Consider the following 15,357-nt stretch of genomic DNA (forward strand, 5'->3'; position numbering starts at 1 on the left):
TTTGGATCACCGCTGACTCTCAGTGAGGGAAGAGAAGAAGGTATTATTATTGCCAACTTTAATAACCGAGGGAAGTGGGAGGACTAGCCCAAGGTCACAGGATCACTACGTGGTGGGCGTGGACCAGAGTTAAGGCCTCCTGGCCCCGTCTGTCAGGTTTAACCACGCCGAGTCGCTCTGTCCCTCATGGTCCACAGCCAGAGGTCTAGGAACGCCATCCAACCATCTGATGGTTCCACCAAGTCAGTCGTTGCCAGGGGCAACTGGCATAAGGCGTGAACACAGATGGACCTATAAGGTGAAAGCCAGGGGTGAGTGAAGTGGGAAACCTGTTCCTGGTAGAAGGAATGGCGTGGACAAAGGCCTGGAGGCAGAGAGCAGGGTCCCTTTGGGGAGCTGAGGGGCCAGCCTGTTGGAGAAGGATCGGGGAAGGCAGGAACATTGAGACATGAGGGTTGGCAGGGTCCAGATCAGTGTGGATTTAATCTCCAGAGCTGTGAGGTGTCATGAAGGAGTGTTAAGTTAGGGCATGACATGATCACGTTTGCACTTTACAAAGACATCTCTCTGGGTACGATGTGGATGGGGGGCTGGCAGAGGAGGTGGACGAAGACGCTGGATTAGAGGGTGACTTCGGAGGTAATGGAAACGGGGATTGTCTGGACATAAGGGTGAGGGTCCAGGGTCCAGCATGACTCAAAGCTCTCTGGCTTCAGGGAGAGTGGATGTGGATACGGTTGCTAAGCAGGGGTCCAGGGGAGGTGATGGGTGTGCGGAGGAGGGAGACCCCGTCAACTCGTGGTGAATAGTGCTCTCTTTGCCTGGTGTCACACTGGCTGTGGAATCTGTCCTCAGGGTGCGCTAGCTCTTGGGCCTCTGTCTCCAGGACAAGCCGTCCCTCTCCACGACAGTGCAGGCACTGTGAGCCCAGCGGGCACTCTGCAGTTGGCCCTGCATACTGCACAGCGCAGCTCCAAGGGACCGGGCACACCACTGGGAAGGGAGGGGGTGTGGTTCACTAGGGCCCAGCTTGGCTAGAAAAACAAACTAGTTCAGCATCCCGGCCATTGCCCTCATTTGCAGCATTGAGGGCTCTGCCTGAGTGGCCGTGCTCCCTTCTGACCCACAGACAGGAAAAAAAAAAAAGAGCCGCTCTCCTCTCAGACACAGGGAGGGACTGGGCCCTCCTCCTCAGGCCCCGCTGACTGTGGCCTCACATCTCTCCCAGCGCCGTGGCTGTGTCCCCACGGACAGTGTGGCGGACGTGCATGTGGGTGCAGACAGCACTCAGGTCAGGGCTCAGCTGGCATCCTACTCAGGAAGCCCGCGGCCCAGGGGCAGCTGCTCCCGTGCTTCCGTTATCTGAACGTCGGAAGTGCGCTTTCATCGATGACCTCAGCGCATGACAATCAGTAGAAAATAATCCACTCATCAGTGAAGTGGTTATTGGAAACAGTTCTTGGAGAAAAAAGGTGTTGAAGGTGGATGGGTTGGCCAAGATTAAGCTCACTCCCCCACTGCGTGAACAAAGTTTAAGGGTCTAGGAGGGTGGCATCCACGCCCTTGGGAACGGCCCCTGCAGTGTGAGTCCTAAACACTTCCCAGCGCAGCCACCGGCTGGGGGACTCTGGCTGCCAAATGCCAATCAAGAGGACAATGCACGTGCCTCTAGAATATCGCCGTGCTTGCCTCAGGCCAACCTGGCGTGCAAAGAGTCCTTGGAGTGTCTAGAAGGACAGAGGTCTGCGTCTTCATTGAGCGTAAAGACCAGGTCTGAACTGTTTCGTGTCTGCTCGTTTGCGACTATTTAATTCATAAACGTCTCCGTACGGCAGAATGTGGTCTGAGGCTCGTTTCATGATAACCAGGTAGTGAAGTTGTGGGGGGCGGCTAATTCTCAGCCGGCTTGAATTTTTTGACGACTACCATAAAGAATCCAAGAGTCGTGTGTGACCAGATTGGCTCATTAGTTCTCGCTGAGCAGGGATACCGAAGGGCCTCCAAGGAGAGATGAGTTGTCGGTTGTAACGCTGCGGTGGAGCCCGGGCCCTGGACAGACAGCAGCGTGCCGGAAAGGCTCCAAACGGGAGGCTCTGGGCAAGAGGGCCCCTCTGAGTTTCAGCCACCTGTCGTGGGTTGAACGTGTCCCCCAAAAGACATGTTCAAGTCCTAACTCCCAGTACCTGTGTATGCGACCTTATTTGGAAATAGGGTCTTTGCAGATGGAATCAAGACAAGATGGGGTCACCCTGAAGTGAGGTGGGCCCTAATCCAGTGGCTGGTGTCCTTATAAAAGAGACACACAGGGAAGAGGGCCTGCGAAGACAGAGGCAGAGATTGGAGCGATGTGTCTATAACCACGGGGGCCTGGAGGCACCAGAAGCTGGAAGAGAGGAGGAAGGAACCTACCCTGGAGCCCTCAGGGAGCACGGCCCTGCTGACACCTTGATCCTGACCTCTGGCCTCCAGAACTGTGAGAGAATAAATTCTGTTGTTTTAAGACACCTACTTTAGGGCCGGCCCCGTGGCTTAGCGGTTAAGTGCGCGTGCTGCGCTACTGGAGGCCCGGGTTCGGATCCCGGGCATGCACCGACACACCGCTTCTCCGGCCATGCTGAGGCCGCGTCCCACATACAGCAACTAGAAGGATGTGCAGCTATGACATACAACTATCTACTGGGGCTTTGGGGGAGAAAAGAAATAAATAAAATCTTTAAAAAAAAAAAAAAAAGACACCTACTTTAGATGATTTGTTATGGCAGCCCTGGAAACTAATACGCTATCCAAACTCTTTCCATCAGAACAGCCAAACTCTTGTCATCCTCCAAAGCTGGCTGAACTGCCCAGGAGAAGGCACATCCTCAGCTCATGGAGGGTTCCCAGACCCATCGCCTCACATGCCCAAGGCCTCCTGCGCTCACGGGGGCTCAGAGGTGCAGAGAGGAGCCTCGCTCTTACCTGTAGCGGGCGACACACAAGTGGACCTTCCCCGAGTATCTCTGCTTGGAGGTATTGGAATTCCGTTCATTGTCCATCTATTAAAGACACAAATGGATATTCAGGTTATTGAAGCTGTAGGTTTCACATTTTATGCCAGAAACACACAGGAAATCCCTTCCACAGTCTCATTGGGCTTTTCGGCCTCAGAAGGTGGAACTCCCATGGATGCTGCCACACCCGTATTCTCAGTCTTGGGCCTGAGCCCAGAGACGAAGCGGGTGCCTCAGGGAGGGCTCCTTGGTCACACAGAAGGACGTTTATAAAGAGCTCCCCACACCAAGACTGGACTCGAGCGAGGACCTTCCCCAGTGTAATTTAAGGTATGGGATGCTCACTGAGCCAGACCCAGGGTGCGTGCCAGACCCTGCTAGGCTCCTTGGACAACCAAAGACAGACAAGGATTTGTGCCCTCCGCCCTCAGGGCTCCGTCCAGAGAGGGAGACAGAAGCGCGTTGGATGGTGTGCAGGGCTTCAGGACCCAGACGTCCAGGGAGACTGCATGAGAAGGGGTCCATCCCACTCTTCTCTGCTGTCCCAGAGTCTGCAGAGCACGAGGACTGCCCACGGGTGTTTCCTACACCGGCTACAGCAATCTTGGGGGTCTGGGGGTGAAGGATAGGCCCGTCATTGGCCAATGGGGTAGAGGAGGGTGAGTCGTCTTTTCTCACTGGAGCGGGAGCGAATGGGAGCAGGAGCATGTGTTCTTCCTGGGGAGGAAGGCAGTGTCTGCTCTTGTCCCTCCTCATAGTGCTACACTCTCCACACCGCAGTCAGAGTGGCTTTTCAAACAGGAATTAGACTGTGTCACTCCATCTTAAAACCTTTCAGTGGCTTGCCACTGAAATTGGACAAAAAATCAAGAGCTTCCCTTTGGCGTATGGCCCCACTCGTCTCCCCCTCCTCCCAGCTCCACGCCAGCCCAGTGGACCTCTGGGCTCCTTCGTCGATGCAACATAAATAGCCCAGTGGCCGTTCTGAGGAAGGCCGCCCTCTCCTCTGCCTCATTACTCTGGGTCACTGGCTTGTTGTGCTGTCTTCACAGCACTCACTGTTACCCAACTTTTTAAGTGTTGACTTGTTTATGATCTATCTCCCCAGGAGAACACCGTCTCCATGAGAGCAGGGACCTCACCTGTCTGTTTGTGGGGCCCCTCACTTCCTGGCACATAGCAGGGGGTCAGTGAGGACGGGTTGAGGGAATTAATGGGAGTGAGGGAAGAAGCGGGGAGAAAGAAGAAAGAGGAGGAGGATGGGGAAGATAGACTGAGGGAGGATGGCCAATGTCCACCCCACACACCACGGCACAGGCAGGCCGGCTGGCCCTCTGCCAGGACAGGACTCACCTCTGACTCAAATCTGCATCTTGGGCTCCCGGCTCTTGACAGAAAGGTGGGCTTGACAGACAGAGTCTCCGGCTTGTCACCGGAGAGCGTGAGGGGCCGGATATATTCACCAATGGCAGTGCGGCTTCCAATAGTGCTCTCCTGACCTGGCCACGAATATCAAAACAATTTGAAAAAGACACAAATGAAATAATAAAAGTGCGTTGGTCATTTGCCTTCTCAGTGTGCCTTTTCCCCTCAGGGGCATCAGCCCGGGGTTTTTTATTTTGGGATCCACCCATCTCCTACTCTCAAGCTACACAGGCTGGTCTGACCCCACCTCTGCTCTGTGCCATCCATCTGACAGAGTCCACTCCCGGCTATAACCATTGTTTGGCAGTGATGGCGGTGTTGCACGTGAGATGGGAAGGTCCAATCAGAGGGAAGTTAGTGGGAGCCGTTGGCAAAGAGGCTCTCCCTTGGCCTGTATTAATATTGAGAGGATATGAGGCTCAGTGATGCTGCAGCCATATCACCACCAGAAGGAGGAAAGTCTGTCAGAAACTGGAGCCTGCTCATAGAAAGAGGAGGGACAGGATGAAGCGAGAGAGAGGAACTGGATCCTGGTGACATCGTTGGAGCCCTGAATCCAGCTGTTCCTGAAGCTAAACCTACTGGCTCTTCATCTATCTTAGATGAAAAATAAATTCCTTTTTGCTCACACCAGGCTTTGCTGTCACTTATGACCAAGAGTCCTAACTTATACACAAATTGGCCAAAGGGCCAGGTTTATAGCTAAAAATACTTCTGGTAAGAGACTTACAAGGACTAAAATAATTCTCTGCCCTCCTGTCCTCACAGGGTTGAGAGGGCTTCTCAGTGCTGCCCTCGCCTGGAGGGAGCCCTGAGCTCTTTGACCAGCGCTGGCCTCGACGGTCAGATTAAAGTCGGGCATTCTTTTTAGGCTCCAGATGTGAAATGCAGAAGCAGCTCTTCCCCTCCCTGCTTTCTCAGCTACGCAGCGGGCGGAAGATGCTCCTCCCCGGCTGTAGCCGTCACATCCTGGCACTGCCTCCCTGAAGAATACGACTTACTGAGTCCAAATCAGGAAACACAATGTGATTCAAAACAGTGTGAGAAGAGTTCCCACAACGGCTGTGCAGAAGTCACCCGCCAGAGAGCCCCCACGGCTCCAGCCTGACCGAGGAAACAGCGAGAACACTCCACCGAGACAGGGAACTGACGCTGCAATAGACACGGGCTCCTGCTGGGATACCAGAGCCCGGAGAGCAGGGCTGAGCTCTGCGCACCGCTGTATACCTTAACGCCCTCAGCAGGTGCAAAGTAAGCATCTGTTGAATGAGTCGACTCCCGTAGGCCTCAGGAAAGCAGCTGAGAGCAGGCCCGGCTGCAGACCAGCACTGCTCCTCTCTCCTCGCCGGGCGATGGAGGAGCGGGACCCTGCACGGGACGTGTCCGGGCCAGTGACCTGTGAGTGGAAGTGATATGTCCTGCTTTGGGCAGAAGCCTTTCTGAGCCGGTGTGTAATTTGCTTTTTCCTTTCCCCTGCAACGGAACATTCCAGACAGAGGAGGCTCTGTTTGCAGCATTGCAGAGTAAAGATAAGGTGGAGCCAATTCCCTAAGCCAGCCTGAGAAGGACAAGGAGCATAATCAAGACATAGACGTGGCTGTTTAAACCCGGGAGATTTGGGGGATGTTTATTACTGCAGCAGAACCTGGCCCACCCTGACTGATACACGGCTCAGTGAATGGTGTGGGATGACGTAACCAATAAAGGGGAAATGAACATAGCAGAGTCACCTCGTATTCACATGTAACTTATACAGTCCAACTCTCTAGAGGAAAATAATTTAATTAGCGTGGCGGATTTTCCCTGCTATCCTACTCCGAGTGGATGTGAGATTAGAGGCAGAAATAGGCTGTGCCCTTGGGCAGCACTGGCTCCTGTGGGCCCCGTGTGGTGTGAACATTGCACCCTTGTGATTTGAATGGTTAAAGAGTCATATTTTCTGGAAAATATGGCCGCTAAGCCCAAACCAACGACTTTACCTGGAGCGTCACCAAAACCCGCTCCAATACTGGAAGGAAAACTGGCTGTGCAGGGGGTGGTCCCGGGAGGTGGCGTGCCTCTTTCCAGCATGCTCCCTTCCTGGGAGAGTCCAGGGATAATTGCGTCCATGTGCAATTGTCGCCTTCTCTGTTGTCAGATGTGACTCCACTGTACAGAACGCGAGTCCCCTGGGGGCTCTTGATCAACCCTTTATCGTCCTCCTCAACCTCGGGGCCACCCGGCCTCAGGCGGGAGGGAGCTAAGGGGAGAGCACACATCTGCCCGGGTCAGTCTCTGGTCTTGTGCTGGCCCTGCCTGTTCCTGTTGCCCTCAGATCCGTGGAGAGGAAAGCCCAGCCCAGCGGCCGAGTTCTCCTGTGTTGCTCACTCTTAAAGGCGCCCCTGCCCTCTGCAGTCAGGGAGCCGCCCTGGGGAGATTTCAGGATTGCAGGAGGAAGCTCTCTCGTAGGCATTCTTCCCGTGCACCGATAAGCAATGCCAACACAGCGAGGATGGTGCTAAGTGCTCGAGGGCCCTGACCCCAGGGGCCCGGAGTGGGGCGAGGTAGCAATGAATCACATGAGCTGGGTCCGTTAGGATGACGATCTCCCCAATGGCTAAACGGAAGCCTTGGTACAAACCTGCTCTGCTACCAGGATCCGAGCGATTAGCTTAGTGTAGACGCAGTCCTGTTTTGCTCTGTTCTTAGTCAGGTCCGTTTTCCATCATCGTGAGTCAGAGCCCTTTTTCCAGGCCAATCTCGACACCGATTCTCTCGGATAAATCACTGCTCCCCTTCCACCCACCCGTGAGCTTTCCCTGGAAGAACACTGATGTGCTGCGCGGAAGAGTTCACAGAGCAGGCTGAGACCCGTTGTTAGAAGGGCCTGCTTGCAAGCATGGGCCTGGCTGCACCCGGGGACTCGGCTTCTACAATGTTCCCTAACTGATGAGGGTATTTCGTTATTAACTAGGCTGTGTCCACAACGTGGTTTATGCTGGGCCCTGCCTTCCCTCTGGCAGTCTGGAACTCTGGTGCCTGCCAGGCAGAGGTGCCTACATGACCAGCCCCCCATGAAACCCTGGGCACCGTGTCTCTAGTGGGCATCCCTAAGGAGCAACACTGCACACGTGTGGCTGCATTTTTCAATGCTCAGCGGGTGCTCTGTGTGGCCCTTGCGGGAGGGACTCCTGCACGTGGATTCCTGCAGACGTGCCCGTCTCTTTTCCCTTATGATCCGACTGTGTCCCCATCCCCATCTCTGTAATAGATCTGAGCCATGAGCTCAACTATACACTGAGTCCTGGAATCATCGGTTGTGCTGGGGGCTTAGGGACCTTGAAAACCACGCGTTGGCCAACCTCATATGACCACTCAACCAAAAACTCCTTTTTCGTCTAGTAAGAACTGAAACTGTCTTACCACTTCTCACCTGTCAGGTTTCACAGCTCAAACGTCATTTCCCAGAGGTGGTCCTCCCTGGACACCACCTCTAAGCAGCGCTGGGTCACTTTCTATCTCATCACCTGTCTTTACACATGTGTCTGGTGGGAGGCCCTCTGGTCATCCATCTGTCCACTTGTCTCTTGTCTGCCTCCACCCACAAGAGGTCTGGCCATCCACTTAACATCACAGCCTCACACCTCGAACACGGCCTGGGTGCACCGTGTGTTCAGATGTGTGTGGGGGACATTCAGACCTTCTGTTCCCTCTGTCTTGTTGCCATAGCCCCTTAGCACTCTAGCTAATGCATGAGCAGGAAGGGAAGGACGTGGGAAGGGGGTAAGCAGGGAAAATGTAATTTATCAAGATACGAGCAGCACCACCTTGCTTTAACGATAAAAAGCACCAAAATGAGGGGCAGGCCCCGTGGCTTAGCGGTTAAGTGCGCATGCTCCGCTACTGGCGGTCTGGGTTCGGATCCCGGGCGCGCACCGACGCACCGCTTCTCCGGCCATGCTGAGGCCGCGTCCCACATACAGCAACTAGAAGGATGTGCAACTATGACATACTATCTACTGGGGCTTTGGGCACAAAAAGGGAAAAAAAAGGAGGAGGATTGGCAGTAGATGTTAGCTCAGGGTCAGTCTTCCTCAGCAAAAAGAGGATTAGCATAGATGTTAGCTCAGGGCTGATCTTCCTCACACACACACAAAAAAGAGCTTATCATATATCTGATAAGAACTCGGAGAAATTTAGAAGTTCTCTCTCTTTTGTGGAATTCCAAAGTGGGGTTCTGACACTCATCTCCTCTAAATTAAAAAAAAATCAACTTTTTAAACAGATGGATATAACCAGGACTGCCACCCGTTAACCTGTGTGTCGGGTTAACCTTCGTCGGGGAGAGCGCCATCAGACAGACACCGACCTCGTGTGGAGCTCCCTGGCGACCCTTCTCCACCACTTACCTTTGCTGAGGGAGGGGGCTAGTCCGTTCATGAACTGCGGGAAAGGCTTGCTGGGGGATGTGGGGACATCCAAGGAGGCCACAGAGCCGCCGCCTAGCAGGTCGATCTTGCCCGCCTGCTGCCGGAACTTCTCCAGGTCCCGGGACAGCAGGCTGAACTGCTCACTCTGCGTCCGGCATTTCTCCTCCAGCTCTCGCACCTTGCACTGCACGGGAGAGGCACGGACATGAGGTCAGCCGGGGGCGCTGGGTGGTGGGGACGTGCGTGTGAGAGTGTGTGGTGTGTGTGTGCATGTGTACTGTGTGTATGTGTGAGTGTGCATTGTAGGCATGTGTACGTGCGCACATGAGAGTGTATATTTGGTGTGTGTGTGCACATGTACTGTGTGTGTGCACACGTGTGTGCATGTGTGTGGCAGGCGCTGCCTCCTACCTCCAGGAGAACAGTGGTAACACATGCGCCTGTGCAGCCTGGCTGGCGGCTGAGTTCCCTCACAGGGTGAGCGTGGGAAACCACAGGTGCCAAGAAATCCTGCAAACACTCAGATCCCAGCCAACAGCGGATTGTTCTGGGCTCTGTGTGCAGCCCGGGCACTTTGAGGTTGGCATGCCTCACCAGAGCTGTTTGAAATTTGGAGTATGAGACTGTGACACAGCCTGGACGTGGGGGAACAGCTCAGTTGCTAACTCACTGATGCATTTTTCTCCTGGGGGCTGGTGCCGCTCGTGCTGCAAAACCCCAAAGAACATGGTTTTAGCAATAGACGCGAATTTCTATCTGCTGGACTTGGTTAGTACCACTGCTGCCATTTGCGGAATCCAGAGGCATGTCGGGAGCACCAGGGAGGGCGGGAGTCTCCCTCGGGGACACATGTCAGGGAAGGGTGGCCCCGCCAGCTCCCTCCTGTCTCTGCGGCTCCTGCCTGGCTGGTTCTCAGATTGAGTGGGCATAAGCAAGCCCCTCTCTCCTCTCCAGGGACTCACAGACACTCACGGACTACACTCCCCCTCCTGGTGCAGAAGCAAGGCTCTGTCTCCCGTGACGAGTGTGTCAGGCACTCGTCCACAGGTGGGCGCCCGCATAAGGGGGCGCGTATCGAGGGTCCCTCTGCCTCTTCACCGTGCGGTGTCCTCTTCATGGTGCTTAGCCACCCCCCAACGTTGTATTAGCCCCTGATTATCTCTCGTCTCTCCAGGACTGGACGGTAAGCTCCAAGTCTTTGTTGTCTGGTTCCTGATACTCTCAATACTCTGTACAGAACAGGCACACAGTAGGTGTCAATGAAAGTGAACCAGGCATCGTGTACTTGTAGTGGTGGCCAGTTTCGTCTGTGTGGAGTCCCGCCTTGTCTCCGTTCCTCACTCGATGATAAATGGAAACCCCCACTGGCTGTATTATTAATTTTGTATATTGTCTGCTTTTCCCACTGAAATGTCAGCTCTGTGAGGGCAGGAATTTGTGTCTGTGTCTTTCCTGCTGTGTCCCCAGCACTGGGAATGACGTTGGCACTGAATAGGACCTCAACAGATGCTGGGTTTAATACAGGTGTGCAGACAGGGATTCGGCAAGAGCAGGGACAGGGCCGGACGGGCCCTCAACCTGACTCAGCAATAGACCCTCCCCCCTCCCCTCCTTCTGCATCCTCCTCCTCCTCTTCCTCCTCCCCACTCCACTGGCATTAAGCTTCTCAGCTCCTTAGTTCAGAATGAAGTGCTATTTATGCTTGAGATCACGGATTTCTAAAAATAAACGTAACAAATCCCAAACCTATAATTAATTTCTTCGATTCATTAAAAAAAAATCTGCAGGATTCTACTTTTAAAAAGCTGAATGAGCTTGGCTGTGATAGCTGTCTCCACCGAGGAAGGCAGAGGACTGAATTGGGTGCTCCTGGGCACAGGTGGGGAACGTGGAGAGGGCCAGATGGGCATCCTGCCCAGGCCTGCCCGTCAGGGAGACGCACGCGATCCGGAGCAGCTCTGGCCCCAGAGCAGGACGGCGACGTCACTGCCTCCAGGCCAAGGGCTCCGGCTCCCCCAGCTCAGCCCTAAGTCGTGAGTGTGTCCCAGGGCAGAGCCGAGGGCCCTGGGGGACAGGCAGGTCTCAGAGGAGCAGCTGCCAACCCCCTGGCCTCGGGCGTGGAGGGCATCAGAAGAGCCTAGAGCTCCCTGGGTCATCCCGACATGCTGCCCGGGGCCTGCGGTGGTGAGTGGGGACATGAGGTGGCTTGCGGAAGAGCGTGGACACTGTTTAAGGGCCACGTATTCATGTCAACGTGTGTTAGGACAAACACGACCGGCACACCAACTCCACCATATCACGTACATGTGAGAAACGACCTAATGAGAAAAGCGAATTGATTTTTCATTATGTCACATTCTTGAGATGACAAAAATACAGAGACGGAGAACAGAGCAGTGTTGTCAGGGTTTGGGGTTGTGGAAGGTGTGACTACGAAGAGGTGATGAGGGAGGGTCTTTAGGGTGGTGGCGCCATCTGTATTCCTGACTGGTTACGTGAACCTACGTGTGCAGCGAGTCCCATGCAATTACACACCAAGGAAGAAAGAGGAGTGAAGGTGAAAACTGGCAAACCCAGATAAGGTCTGAGGTTTGGCTCCGTGTATCCTGCCAGCGTCGGCTTCCTGGTTTTGACAGCGGACTCTGGTCATGTAAGACGCTGAGTGAGGGGTCCACAGGAACCATCTGTGCTGTTAGTGTGACTTCTCATGAATCTAAAATTATTTCAAAATAAAAAGTCGTTTTTTTCTTTTTTTCTGGGAAAGATTCACCCTGAGCTAACATCTGTTGCCAATCTTCCTCTTTTTTTTTCCTCCCCAAAGCCCCAGTTCATAGCTGTATATTCTAAGTCCTTCTAGTTCTTCTTTGTGAGCCGCTGCCACCACACCACGGCTACTGACAGACCGTGTCATGGTGTGGTTCCGTACCTGGGAACCGAACCCGGGCCACCGAGGTGGAGCACACTGAACTTTAACCACTAGGCCATCAGGGCTGGCTCTAAGACAAAAAGTTTTAAAAAGTGAACACATTTAAATAAAATATGAAATAATAATAAGACGCAGCTATGGTGAAATTCACAGAGGTGGCACATGAATGGCTGGTGTAGGGACATTATACCAGATGAAGTGCAGCCGAGGTCTCAGTGAGCCTGAACTGGGGCTTGGCGTTGGACACACATCTGAAACAGAGGTCCCCAGGCTCAGCTGTCTGACCTGATTTGCTGGGGGAGGTGGTGGGTGGAGCACAGAGCGGGTAGACGGTCTGCTCTCTGCCACGCCCCACAGGACTCCAGATGTGACTGGGGGAGAGAGGCCAGGGGTCATGCAGAGGCGGCTGGACGGCAGCACATTTCACCTGCTACTATTAACATGATGTCCTTGGTACCCACTGCTGGCAGAGCCCAGGACCAGGGCTCCCCAAGGGCCCCCATCAGTCACTCCCTCCTTCCAGGGAGCATTTCTTTGTTCTGGGGTCCCCTTCTCTGATGGGGCCCATGACGTGCCATTTGCCCCAGCAGCTGGCACAGGAGGTGCCTGTAGAAACTCGTGTCAGTTCTGAAGAGCTCACTCAGGCTCCTGCCGTGACTGACACGGGGAGGGTCCTGCGAGCAGGTAGATTTGGAGCCGACGTCAACCCATCGGTTTAAAGTGGCCGTCCACAGAGGCGGTGGGGAACGCAAAGGAGGGAAGGGGAGCAGGGCAAACCTAGGAAACTGGGGGACACGGGAACCCGGGTGAGTGTGTTCTGTCTAGAGAGGAGTCTACTTCTCAGCATCCGTCCAGACCCATTGTGGGCAAAACTTCCAGTCTCCTGGGAGAAGCAGGAATCTTCATTTTAATGTAAAATCTCTCAATCATTAAATGTTGGCAAGTATTTTGAAGGCTTATAAACAGTCTGGCGACAAGGCCCATCTCGAGGTGGACATGGTCCATGGCGCCATTTTGTGAATCTCCTTCTGGTGAGGACGTGGGTAACATTCCCGGCACCGGGTCGGGTTGTGACCTTGTGGCCCTGTGGTTGGCCTCCAGCTGTGCCCACGTAAGTCCCAGACACACAGGGTAATCCCTCCAGGGTCTGGGGCTCCGGGGGCTCTGGGATGGATACTTTACAATCTTTCTGGATGGACAGCGTACGTCCGGGGAGTTGAACTTCTGCTCTGGGGCCGTGACTGAGGATCCCACCCCAGGGGTGGTCAGTGCACATGTTAGGAAGGCTACGCTCCAGATGCAGCTGCCCGAAAGACGTCTGCTCCCTGTCTCGCCGTGGATGCCCCCGGCATGCTCACCAACATGAGAAAAAAAATGGTGAAATTATCAGCTTTTTCCTAAGCATGATGAATGGGAGAAACAGGTATTCGTTGGTGAAATAAAAAGTATTCAAGATCCATTAACTGGCTCAAATATTTAGTGCTATCCTGCCCTTAATAAATAGAGCATAAGACTAGCAAGGTCCTTAGCCCGCGTGCTCTTGGGCATGGGGAAGGCTGGGTCTCTAAATGGTCCTGTGTCCAGATACAATTCGGAGGATTTCTGGTTGCCCAAGGCTGCCGGAACCAGGCCCTGGCAAGTTGACATGCTTCCCTCGAGTACACCTTCCATGGGAGCTGGTGGTGGACGCTCCTAACAGCACAGACAATTGGGGCTTCACTGAGCTACCGAACAAACTCAGATGTACCACTCTGTGCCTGCTTGTCGACGAGTGTTTGCTCCATACGTGTCTGCACGTGTGGGGCAATTTGGTTTGAGACTTGCTTTCATTATAACCTGGAGCGATGTTATAGGAGCCTGGCTGAGCCTCTCCCATCTCAAGCGTCTACCAAAAAGAATCTGCGAGTCGTGCCCATCACACCTAATAGTTTGCTTGTCTCTGCAATTCCTTGCCTTGTTCCTCCTCTTGGTATTAGAGGAAGTGGCTTCAAGACAGCAGGTGCTGACTCTCAGAACCCAGGCAGCTTTCCTGTTCACACTAGGCTCAGGGAGAAAAAAAGCTGAAACAGAAGTGGATGAGAACTAGAGACCCATTATACTCGAAGCACATCGCATAGGCCAGTGCTCCCTCGGGAAACTTCATCAGGCCCCCTGCTGTTTCCTTCTTCCAGAAAAGAGGCGGGTTGTTTTGCAGGAGCCTCCAAGAAGAGTCTCCAGGCCTGGCTGCAGCTGGTGGAGGCGTGGGTTGCTGAGGCCAGGCCCGGCAGCTGGGGCCACATGCCTCCAATGGTCCTTGAGTCACCAGCAGAAGGAACTGCTTCCAAAGGGTGCAGAAAGACAGCAGCGACCCCATTGTTCTGCCCCGGCTGGCTTGTTTGGACGTCACCATTTATTTCAGGGTTCAGAGCATGGTCTCGTCCTGGTTGGGCGGCGAGGGGGGTGGGGCGGGGACCACTCTGCGTGAGTTAACCCGGTGGCGGCGTGTGCATCTCCAGCCCCGCTTCTGCCCCCAGAGCCCCGGCCACCTGCAGCATCCGAGCGGAGGGCGGCTGCTTGGGAGCCACTGCGTTCTGACCGAGGCAGGAGCAGATGGTGCAGTCATCAGGCAAGAAAACTATAGTTGGAATAAAGAGCAGAGACTTGCACATTTGGACATGGGTATTTATAAAGACAGAGGAAAACAATCCCGAGACGTGACTGCGAACCTTCCCAGGATCCTCCATGTGGTTTTCTCATCCGATTTCCCGGGCTCCACACACAGGAGCCTCTGAGTGGGGCCCTGTGCCCTGTAATTAGTGTGCAAACCAGGACAGTTTTGAGAGTAAAGGGACGCTGTGAATAATAAGAACAGCAGGCAAGACCAGGGAGCCTCCCAGGAGAACTGGGTCACCCTGCGTGCGGGCGATTTGGGAATAAATTGTGTAAACAAGGATTGCGATGCTCTCTGTCATTTGCTGAATACCTACTGTGTGTGCAGGCACTGCCGGGGGCTTTCTCTGCATCATTGCTTATGGTCAGAGGGACTCCGGGGGCTAAGTTGGTACGGGTCCATCATAGCCTGAGGAAGACAAGGCCAAAGTCACACGCCCAGTAATGGGCAGGACAAACCCAGGCCTCTGAGTCCAGCTCTGAGCTGCGTCTAGATCCTGGTCCACCACTCACTCATTAGGGGACCTGGAGGCAAGTCACGTAACCTCAGTGGACCTCAGTTTCTTCATCTATAAAATGGGGTGAAGCGTGCCTTCCAGAACCCAGTGGCAAATTCTACGTACAGACTCTGGCAGGCATGGTAGGGCTCCATGAGCAGAAGCTAAGACCTTCCATCCTCCAAGGGCAGAGGCTCAGTCTGTGACCTGCCAGAGGGACGGCTGACTGATAACTCAATCACCTGAGCTCCATTACACTCCTCGGTAGACTGGACGTCTGTTTTCAGCAAAGTGCGATGGCTCGTTTGAGCCCAGGCAGGCACATCAGAATTCCCTACTCCTTATCGTCAGCGAGAGGCATTGTGGATCTCTTGACAGTTTCACGGTGGTCCCCAATGAAGGAATACCCTTCACGGTCAGTTTAATGCTCAGACCTGCTCTGGCTCTTGCCTGCAGCTATA

General features: G+C 54.1%; 1 protein-coding gene across 1 annotated transcript in view; it reads right to left on the reverse strand.

The window, feature by feature from the left end:
- Positions 1 to 15,357, reverse strand: part of RIMBP2 (RIMS binding protein 2) — a 114,888-nt gene that overhangs the window by 47,801 nt on the left and 51,730 nt on the right. The window contains exons 5-7 of the mRNA XM_087423465.1: positions 8,804 to 9,008; positions 4,344 to 4,489; positions 2,959 to 3,035 (exon numbers count right to left, since the gene is read on the reverse strand). Of these exons, the coding sequence (XP_087279591.1) occupies positions 2,959 to 3,035; positions 4,344 to 4,489; positions 8,804 to 9,008 (428 nt within the window). The remainder of the gene's footprint in view (positions 1 to 2,958; positions 3,036 to 4,343; positions 4,490 to 8,803; positions 9,009 to 15,357) is intronic.

The sequence above is a fragment of the Ceratotherium simum genome, chromosome 35 (genome assembly GCF_057802395.1).
Source record: "Ceratotherium simum simum isolate JZ-2026a chromosome 35, ASM5780239v1, whole genome shotgun sequence".
NCBI lineage: Eukaryota > Metazoa > Chordata > Mammalia > Perissodactyla > Rhinocerotidae > Ceratotherium > Ceratotherium simum.